Source organism: Camelina sativa, chromosome 12, assembly GCF_030686135.1.
Source record: "Camelina sativa cultivar CO46 ecotype springtype chromosome 12, ASM3068613v1".
Lineage (NCBI taxonomy): Eukaryota > Viridiplantae > Streptophyta > Magnoliopsida > Brassicales > Brassicaceae > Camelina > Camelina sativa.
The window spans coordinates 38,882,275-38,892,955 of record NC_141891.1 but is presented as its reverse complement, the minus strand read 5'-3'; the positions used below and the strand labels follow the sequence as shown (position 1 = coordinate 38,892,955).

The 10,681-nt window shown below is 35.8% G+C and overlaps 2 protein-coding genes, 1 long non-coding RNA gene and 1 pseudogene across 4 annotated transcripts; all 4 read left to right on the top strand.

The window, feature by feature from the left end:
* The first annotated feature begins 532 nt into the window (after positions 1-532).
* On the top strand, positions 533-2,133 carry LOC104732763 (putative F-box protein At4g22165 pseudogene; annotated as a pseudogene). The gene has a single exon (XR_015574183.1). The product of XR_015574183.1 is annotated as a putative F-box protein At4g22165 pseudogene (transcript).
* Positions 2,134-5,319: 3,186 nt separating this feature from the next.
* On the top strand, positions 5,320-6,373 carry LOC147933325 (uncharacterized). Its single transcript, XR_015573819.1, has 3 exons — positions 5,320-5,456; positions 6,069-6,146; positions 6,261-6,373. It is a non-coding gene; the product is annotated as an uncharacterized LOC147933325 (long non-coding RNA).
* A 23-nt stretch (positions 6,374-6,396) lies between these two features.
* LOC104733941 (uncharacterized) lies at positions 6,397-7,352 on the top strand (the record flags this gene model as incomplete). The annotated part of the gene is made up of 5 exons (XM_010453466.2): positions 6,397-6,445; positions 6,566-6,660; positions 6,746-6,772; positions 6,868-6,903; positions 6,981-7,352. Coding segments are annotated over 5 exons (474 nt in total), but the record flags the coding sequence as incomplete, so codon positions are not given.
* A 966-nt stretch (positions 7,353-8,318) lies between these two features.
* Positions 8,319-9,892, top strand: LOC104732761 (putative F-box protein At4g22165). Its single transcript, XM_010452340.3, has one exon. The coding sequence runs from the start codon at positions 8,449-8,451 to the stop codon at positions 9,733-9,735; it is 1,287 nt and encodes a 428-aa protein (XP_010450642.1). The 5' UTR covers positions 8,319-8,448; the 3' UTR covers positions 9,736-9,892.
* Positions 9,893-10,681: the final 789 nt, after the last annotated feature.

The following is a 10,681-nucleotide window of genomic DNA, read 5'->3' as shown; positions in this document are numbered from 1 at the left end:
CCCTTCTGGACTAGAGTTAGAAATACTTGTTTCTCTTTGATCAATTGGAACTAGGTTTTAGACATTTCCGCACCTAAAAGGTGTTCGATGAAATGTCTAACCAACTAGTGTCAGAGACTTACGTTCCTAGCCTAAAAGACTAGTTGTCTAGGAAGTTTGTTGACGTGAATGAACTTGTTTTTCATGTCATACTTGAACATGTTTTTGGGGCTTCCAGTACGTTATTGGTTTATGATTTTATATATTTTTTCATACAAAATAAAGTCAAGAAAATATAATTAAAATATTTAGATTGTTTGAGAAATTTTACAAAAATACAGAAAATTCTCAAATAATTGTTCTCACTGTACATGCTCTTGGATTCATTGTAGAAGCATTAATAAACCATTTGCCAACCACTGGACCAATGGGGTTTACGCTATGTTATTTTATATATTTGTTCTTATAAAATAAAATCAAGAAAGTATAATTAAAATATTTAGATTGTTTGGGAAATTTTACAAAATTACATAAAACTCTCCAATAATTCTTCTAAATCTTTCACTTATTCCCATTTTATTAAATTTATTAAAATTCTTTATAAATCACGATCCAATAACAACCTAAGTAATTTTCTTGTCAATTTGGCATGGAGATGAAGCAGCAGCAGCAGCATAACCCTAAATCTTCAAACAAGTTACGGAGACGACGAGATTCATCGAAACCATGGTCGGAGCTTCCTTCAGATCTGTTGAATTCAGTGTTCGAACGCCTTGGCTTTGCTGATTCTCGACGAGTTGAATCCGTATGTCGGTCTTGGTACTCCGTTGCGAGACGATGCTTGGCCAAAAAGCAGAACCCATGGCTGATAATCTTGCCAGACGAAGACGACAAGATCGAAAACCATTGGTGCACGCTGTTCAATCCCGAGGAGAATGGCAAGCTTTACAGAATGCGAGCTGATGTGTTCGAATTCGCAAATAGTTGTTGTTTAGCGACATGTGGAAACTGGCTCCTTATGGCAGATCATTGGTCTGATCTCTACATTTTGAATCTGTTTACCCACGAGTGGATCTATTTACCTCCGGTGGATTCACAAGTTGGTACGACAAAGGTGGAGCGAACCACCTCGAGAGGTCAGTTTTGTATTTCAAACGAAAACGATGAACCTCACCACCGCCCAAGGAAGTTCAAAGGTATTAATATGGTTCTGCATTCCCCTGCGTTTTGGATTGACGAGCAAACCAAAGAGTATGTAGTTCTATGGGGACTTGGCAAATGGTGTTTGGTTTATTCCAAGAAAGGAGATACCTTCTGGAGTCAGATTCAAATTCCCCAAGGTTATTTTGCTGATGTTTCTCAGATGGTTTACAAAGATGACAAGCTTTACTACCTCCTCCTAAATCGTAGAACTGGTGGTTGTATCAAAATATTCGATTTCTCCAGAGAGATTCCGCATGAGACTTTTCACTGTGGTGTTGCTGTCGACCCTTCTCTACTTCATCCAGTAACAACAACAAGCGATTCATGGCGAATAAGGCGTACAAAACTTGTAGTCACAGTAAGCGGAGATGTCCTCAAGGTTGAACAATTGTTCAAGTGCGAACAACGTGTAAAACTCTGGTCCTTCCGCGTCTACAAGGTTTGCTCATCAGATTTCTATAACAAGCATGATGAAAAAGTTGATTCTTTGGGCGACGAGGCAATGCTTCTTGATCTAGGCATCACTGTTCTGGCTAATGATGACATTGTGGGTTTTAAGAGAAACTCCATCTACTTCAATGATATTTGGTATGAAAAAAAGACTACTCAGATTTGTGTCTTTAATCTCGAGACACAGGAGATGGAGGATCCACTCCACAAGTTTGTTTGTTCCTCCGAGCAACAACTCGCCAGGGCTCGATGGTTCCTACCAAGTAATTTCAAGCAGACATAATTTATCTTGTTTTTTTTTTTTTTTTTTTTTTTGGTTAATTTGATGAAAATCCTGATATGCGGACATAATGATATTTGTTTTTTTTTTTGGTTTATTTTAATCTTGTCCGCTATATAACATCACAACTGATATGCTGTGAGGTGTGGTTTGGTTAATGATATAATGGTTATGGTGTGGAACATATAATAATAATAATATAATCTATTGGTTATTTTGAATTAGTGTTGTTGATGTGTATTTCATGGCTTTGAAAAGATTATTGTTTGCTCTGTTTATAAATCTTATGTCTTGCGCATGTCGTAATTCATGGCTTTAATGTGTTGATGTTGATAATAAATTTGATTGAGCAAGTGGAAAGAGAAGCTCGATAAGTAACCAAACCAAGAACCCCCGACTTTTGGATGCTTAATCAAGTTCTGGAAACTGTAAAATAACAGTTACCCAATCCTCTTGATTGTGTCTCATAATAACTCAATTTGGTCTCTTCTACGTAAGAGAATGTTAAGAAGTTGTTGCGGATAAAAAAGAAAGAGCTCTTTTGAAAGCAAAATTTCAAAACGGAATCATCCATAATCATTAATCACAAGTTTGAAGCCAAATCTGGAAGCCACTACATCGTTAAAACTTAAAATTAAACAAAGTCGAAAATGTAAATGTGAGGTTAAGGTAGGACAATGATTTCACTCAGTCTCTCAGAAAAATGTAAACCAACTTGATTCCTTCGTCTCCCTGCAAGATTTGAGTCAACGTCAAACATAGGGCAAGAAGAAATCTACAAAATATAAATTTGATCGAGCTAACAGAAGTTCAGAGAAATCCAACTTTGGTCTTGGGTGGCAGTAGAGAAATTTGGTATATAATAAAATTACCACTTACTGCTTCAGCGGTTCGTGCACCATAGCAGTAAATGTTTGGTGCCATATAGTGAATCTTCTCATAGTTTATCAGCCACAATAGGGCCTTCAGTTTCCCGTGTATCAGCTCCAAGTATCACAGCATGCTATACAAACAAGTAAAGGAAATCAGCATTGTATATATTCAGCAATCATCTATTAGGGAATCTTAAAGAGAACGTCAAGAACACACATCATCGCACGTTTCGCACAGTGTACTTAAGTGTAGAGAAAGGCAAAAAGTCATCAACACCATCAAGGGTCACTACAAGTAAAAGAGGATAGCACTATTTTCGTAACTGCTATAAATGATAGATTTTTGATTTTGGTTAGTATATAATAGCGCTGGAAAAAGCTATGATAAAAATTCATTAGAAAGTAAATCTAAAAACCACTTATTCTGTCAATACTTAAAAAAAAAAGTTCACTTGAGCGGTTGAATCTAAAAGTTTTAAGTGCCCCTATACTTTCCCTTCTCTATACGATGAACCAACAAAAAAAAAAAAAAAAAAAAAAAAAAAAAAAATCCCCAAACTGAAATCTAGGTCTTCTCGACTCCGCCACAGACTCCACCGTGACTATCTGGAGTTTCCAACATGGATCGGTTTGTGATACTCAGAACCATTTCCTCAAAAAAAGAAGCTTCCAGCTTTTGGAGTAGTGGGTTCCAAGCTCTCTGAGAAAGTTTGAATCATGCCAAGGATGATAGTTTTTAAGTATTTTTTCGAGACTTATGTAGTTGTGTTATGGGTGAATAATGTTTGTTTTGTGAAATGATATGTATCTTGTGGATGTTTATTATATATAAATTGGATATTTTGCAAATTATAGCAATGAGAGCATAATTTTAGAACTTTTAGATTCAACCGCTCAAGTGAACTTTTATACAATTGCATAAAATAAGAGTCATAATAATGCAAATTCTAGCAATGAGAGCATAATTGATAAAACAAATTATGGCATGTGAATAACGCTATGATAGGGTTACATATATTATAGTGCCGTATAACAAAACTGCTATGGTAGATAGACCCAATAATAACATACAATAAAAACGCTATAATATAGGTGGTACCTAAGATAGCTGTCGAGAACATAACGTTTATGAAAACGCTATTAAACACATATGATGGCGTTTATCGTGTGCTATGAATAATGATTTTTCTTGTAGTGGGTTTAGAAAGCAACAACACTTCATACTTTCATTTTCCTACCGAACATATTTTTCACAATGATTAGAGCAATCCAATTTTCATTTGAAGCTGCCACAAGGTACAAAGCCGTGCTCCAAACGTTCAATCCAAAAAAAAAAAAAAAAAAAAAACTCCTCGTGGAATATCAAAGCACATAGCCTTAAAAGCTAACTTTTCAACTTCAATAGTCACTATCCAACAATCACACTAAACTACACACACAAAAACTCAAACCAAAAAGCCAATACATTTATAGGGAATGTGAGATAGAAACACATAGACCTTGAATATCAACAAAACAATAGTTGTTCCAGTCTTGAGATACGACGCATCTTTTAAGACCCTTTTGTTATCTTCTATCCAAACTTTAATTGAAGGATGGGTCTTCTTAAGAAGTTCATGTGGACAAAAAAGAAAGAGCACAATTTTGTTTGTAAAAAGAAGAGCTCTTTTGAAAATTATGTCAGAATCTCATGACTGCTAAATTGCAAAACCGAACCATTAATCACAAGTTCAAGCCAAATTTAAAGACGAAATGGAGGCAATCATCTAAAGACACAAATGGATAGCTAGTCAATCTAAGAAGAAGAAGCTCAGCCCATGGTTCCCCAAGTTTAACATTAATTTAACATTAATTTTGAACATGACAAATTTCTCCCATGTTACAACTGCATTACATGTCACAACACATCAACACGGGGATAAAGAAGTCAAATCTCCTTTCGGCTAGATCGCCAAATATGCCCATTGTCGGTTTCCGCAGCATAATGAAGTTCATCACAACCTATAATTAAAATCTGAAGACAGTGAGGCTGATCACAAAAAACTGAGTTTTTCGAGTTTTGTTTAACCCTCCCGATAATGAACTTGAGTGGAAGGAATGATTTTTTTTTTTTAACATAGACTTATATTAATGAGGAATTGGCAAGAATAACCAAGAAAAAAACAAAAATTAACTAAGTACTCTAACCATATATCTAATATATTATCTGTATAATATATACTTCATCCGGTTTTTTTTTTATTTGTAATTATAGAGATTTGCACACAAATTAAAATCAATACTATAAAAGTACTAGGGAGTTTCTCTCCAGTTGACACCAGAAGCTGACACATCAGTAAAAACAGGTAACCAATGAAAACATTTTAATTAATACAGCTCATCTAAATTTAGTCATACGTCTACTAACGAAAATAGAAGTGAACGTGTGAGTGTTTTTTTCTATTCTTCGAGTTCTTCTTCTCCGTCGTCGTTTTTGTTTTCTCTTCTTCGACGTGGTCTTTTGTTTTTCTTCGATCTACCAGAATCTACATGTCAGCTGATTTATTCTCTTCTTCGATGCTTGATTTCTTCTTCTTCTTTCTAATTAGATTTCTACTTTTCACGAAGCAATCTTAGATTTGTGCATCGTAGGAAGAGATGCTTCAATGTATATTTCTCCTCTCCGATTCTGGGTAAGTGAATCTTCAAATCTTTCTTTCCGGATTCAGTTCGACTTTGATTCATCTGGTTTGTGTTAACAGAGAGGTAATGATAGAGAAACAGTTTACGTGTCATTCTGGTATTGATTCTCAACTTCTTCTTTTCTGAATCGAAGACGACGGGTTTCTTTCTTCTGGTACTTGGAATTTGCAATTTGTTTGTTGTCTTTGTTGGAATCATCAAAATTTTGTAGTTTGTTATATTGGGGAATACTTCCTGTGCATGATATTTGTTTGTTTGTTAGTTTCATCAAGATTCTGTAATGTGTTATATTGAGGATTTCATTGAATTAAATCTTGTTTCTTCACATCCGGTTCCTATTGATCATTGTAAGAAATCAGGCATTAAATAAGGCTCGGATTATTGAATTGAGTTGTGCTTTTTCATATGAGCTGTTAGTGAGTCGTGCTTTTAGTGTTGGTGAGTATTGCTTTGTTCGACAGTTCCATGAATCTCTCAACGTTTGGATTAGACTATGAAGCGTTTCTTGTCATGCGTTTTGTTCCTTGGAGATTTAACATAAGTTTTCATGTTTCAATTACCATAACTATATGCTTATGTATCTTTTTATTTTTGGGATTAAGGAAGATTTAAAGGCTGTCAATTTATTTGGTCTTAGGGAGGGTTTCGTTTGCTCTGTAATGCCTGCAAAAATAGGGAGGGTTTGTTGTCTACCCACTGGTTCTTTTAACTTGGTTTATATCGTAAGCTAACGGGGAGATTTCTCTATATAACAAGAGGCAGGCATTAATGTCATTGTTTCTCTGTTTTTCCAGATCTGTTGAAGGAATGGCTCCAGTGTTTTCGAGATCTGCCTGGTTTTGCACTTGCATTTATACACAAGATAATCTGTTAACTTTTAAATGAAATTGCATCCAACTTATTGTTATTTTTTTGCAGTTTGCAGAATGATCTGGTTCATGGTTGGGGAATGGATATGAAACTTGGGTACTGTGCTCAGGTAAAGTCCCCATTTCTTGTTTTCTTCGTCATTAAGACCTCACAACAGCGCTAGCATTCATTATTAGCATTGTGACCTGATTGCATTCTCTAGATGAATCGGTTTTAAATGTTGTTATAGGTGATCGTAGCAACAAAGTAGGCATTGTCGATAGCGAATATATCTTTCATCAAGGCATTCAAACACTAGGTGGAAGTGGTGATCCTGATAAGAAGGTCAGCTACTCTACTTCAATTCCCCCTCCATCTTCTCCTAGTAAAATACCAAATATTGAATTATCTCTCTTCCTAATTATTACAGAACTCAGCTCGCAGTGGTGTAACTCGGGTAAGCACTATTTTAACATCCAGTTACTCATTTCCTGCCTGTAAAATAAACAGACGTCTCACAACTTTGATCACCTTTTTTTCTTATATAAACAGAAACGAGGTTCTCCGGCTTTTGATTCAAGAACAGAAGTGAGTTTATTTCTCGATGATGAAAATGGTTTTGCCCGTAGCGCAGGAGTGTAATTTGTGTGTGTTTTCTGGAACAGATAAGGAGGCAATCAACATGGGAGCTTCGATCTTTTAAAGAACGGTGGAACCAAGCTGTTGCAGAAGACAAGAATTGGGTCGACCGGTCTTCATCAACTCGGAATCGAATTGGCAATAACCGGAGATTAAAACGAAGTAGTGTGATTCCAAGTTTAGTGCAGAGGAAAGCTAAAGAGACTACAACATTAAAAAAAACTCTTACAGTTTTTACTCAGATTATATATAGAAAATTTTTTGTTTTTTTTGGGGTTCTCATTGTTATATAAAACTATATAAGTCAATAGTTTGATCATTTTACTCTCTTTTGATTAGTGTAGTTTTTGTGGTCTTCTTTTTTAGATGTGGTTTGATTAATTCCAATTATTTTAGCATGTTTTCTTGCAAAATAGGGTTCATACTAAAGTGGGGTTTAAAAAAACAAATTTAGGTACAGAGTACAAATTTTTGTTTTTCTTCTTTTATTGTATTGTACAAAAATTATAATTTTAGAAAACAAAAACCAAAAAATATATGTTTAACAGTTTGAATTTCAATTTAGTTTAAAAAAACCCAAAAAATAAGTTTTTAGAAAGAAGAAAAATTATAACCCGCAGCGTAGTGCGGGTACCAACCTAGTGTTTTTAAAATCTGATGTGCACTGTCTAGAGATTTGATGCACAATCTCTAGTATGATGAACTGTTTAATGCATATCGGGCGGGTCTTAATCTAATATGTTATAAAAATGATTAAAATAAAATTTTAAATTGAAATGTTTTTTTTTTTTTTTTTGTCAACCATTGGGCCACAACAGGCCGGCCCATTAGCCTAATCCCTACATTTGTAGGGAGCGAGACTCGATCCCTGGTGTGATGGTGCCTTGTGCATTAAGGACTTACCTTTGGCCACTGCACTAAGGTCACTTCACAAATTGAAATGTTTTTTTTAATTAATTGTAAAGAAATATTACTTAATCATTCAATAGCAATTATGTGTAAATATCCATAAAAATGAGAACAATAAATTCAATGGTTTTTCGAGCTCTTTAACGATGACACATCGACATTTTTTTATAATGCTTCTCTATTAATATATAGAGAATTAATATATAAAGAATGAATTTGTTAATTTATGGTGTTGACCTGTTTACAAATTTATACAAAATAATTTCTACTTCTAAAATTATAATTTTCAGAATATTTTTTTTTTAAAGTATTTAAAGACCCAAAATTAGGGTATACCATTGGAGGCATACAATTTTACAGTTTCCAAAAAGAAAAATTAAGCAAACAATTTTCAAAATTTAATATTACTATAAAATTTATAATCCCCGAACCGTCTTTGAACTCCAAACTGATCTCAGCCATTGATTGATTCAACTTCTAATTTATAATCTGTAACCCTCCGCGTGTCTATTACTTCTTATTACCCTCTTTTTTCTATATCAACTGGGTGGTTAGGGATCTTTGAGAGAGGGTTGTCAATTTGGCATGGAGATGAAGCAGCAGCAGCAGCATAACCCTAAATCTTCTTACAAGTTACGGAGACGAGGAGATTCCTGGTCGGAGCTTCCTTCAGATCTGTTGAATTCAGTGGTTGAACGCCTTGGATTTGCTGATTCTCGACGAGTTGGATCCGTATGTTCCTCTTGGCACTCCGCTGCGAAACGATGCGTGGCCAAAAAACAGATCCCTTGGCTGATTCTCTTGCCAGACGAAGACGAAGAGATCGAAACCCATTGGTGCAAGCTGTTCAATCCCGAGGAGAATGGCAAGCTTTACAGAATGCGAGCTGATGTGTTCGAATTCGCAAAGAGCTATTGTTTAGCGACATGTGGAAACTGGCTCCTTATGGTAGATCATGGGTCTGTTCTCTACATGTTGAATCTGTTTACCCACGAGAGGATCGTTTTACCTCCGGTGGAGTCACAACTTGGAACGACAAAGCTGGAGCGAAACTCGGAAGGTTGGTTTTGTATTTCAAACGGAAACTATCAACCTCAGCACTGCCCAAGCAAGTTGAGAGGTATTAATACGATTATGCGTTCCCCTGTGTTTTGGATTGACGAGCAAACTAAAGAGTATGTAGTTGTATGGGGACTTGGCGAATGGTGTTTGGTTTATTCCAAGAAAGGAGATACCTTCTGGAGTCAGATTCAAACTCCCCGAGGTTATTCTACTGATTTTTCTAGGGCTCGTTCTGAGATGGTTTACAAAGATGACAAGCTTTGCTACCTCCTCCTAAATCGTAGAACTGGTGGTTGTATCAAAATATTCGATTTCTCCACAGAGATTCCGCAAGAGACTTTTCACTGTGGTCTTGCTGCCGACCCCTCTCCTATTAATCGATTAACATCACCAAGGGATCCATGGCGAATTTGGCGAATTCGGCGAACAAAACTTGTAGTCACAGTAACCGGAGATGTCCTCAAGGTTGAACAATGGGTCAAGACAGAACAGCGGGTACAGCACTGGTCTTTCCGCGTCTACAAGGCAGGTTTCTTGAACAAGTATGATGAAAAAGTTGATTCTTTGGGCGACGAGGCAATGCTTTTTGATCTAGGCATCACTGTCCTCGCTAATGATGACTTTGTGGGTTTTAAGAGAAACTCCATCTTCTTCAATGATATTTGTCATGAGAAAAACACTACTCAAATTTGTGTCTTTAATCTCGAGACACAGGAGATGGAGGAGCCACTCCACATGTTTGTTTGTTCGTCCGAGCAACAACTCGCCAGAGCTCGATGGTTCCTACCAAGTAGTTTCAAGCAGACATAATAATTTATCTAGCTTGTTTTTTCTTCTTTTTTTTGGTTCCTCTGCTATAACAACACAACTGATATGCTGTGCGGTGTGGTTTGGTTAATGATGTTAATGGTTATGGTGTGGAACATAATATAATAGTAATAATTATAATTTATTGGTTATTTGGAAATAGTGTTGTTGAGGTGTATTTTGACCCTTTGCTCTGTTTATAAATCTTATGTCTTGCGCATGTCGTAATGCATGGCTTTCAAATGTGTTGATGCTGATAATAAATTTGATTGAGCAAGTGCAAAGAGAAGCTCGATAAGTAACCAAACCAAGAACCCCCGACTTTTGGATGCTTAAATCAAGTTCTGGAAACTGTAAATAACAGTTACACAATCCTCTTGATTGTGTCTCATAATAACTCAATTTGGTCTCTTCTACGTAAGAGAATGTCAATAGAGATTGGACCAAGTAGCTTTGCTTCTAGGAAGAAAAAGAGTAAGAAGGATGAGTCTTCTTAAAAACTTAGTGAATATCTATATATAGTTAACTTTACTCACTCCTGGTGCTGCCACATCAGCTACTTCTTATTTAATTTTGTAGACTTTATAGATTTTAATAAGCCCTTTAAACAATTACAAAAATGATAAACTGATCCATTAGATTTCATCCAAATTCTGTAGGTCCAACACTATTTCATCTAAAGTCTCTATACCCAACACTATATCTAAATCATATTGATTCAACCTGATAAAGCTTAGCGACGACAGTGTGAAGGACGGTCCACCTTCACACGTTTCTCTCCTCCTTAACCCTCGATCCATGTAGTTTCACCATCCGATGTTAACCATTCAATTTTTATTTCTCCACTCCTCTAAACTTTCCACACATCCTTTCATGTCTTCCGTCACCAGTGCAACGGCTTCGTTTGTAATGCCTAATTATATTGTTCCAAAATCAAATATTCTATCTA

Bases quoted from the DNA above. Each gene is read 5' to 3' on its own strand.
- LOC104732761 (XM_010452340.3), top strand. From the start codon at position 8,449: ATGGAGATGAAGCAGCAGCAGCAGCATAACCCTAAATCTTCTTACAAG.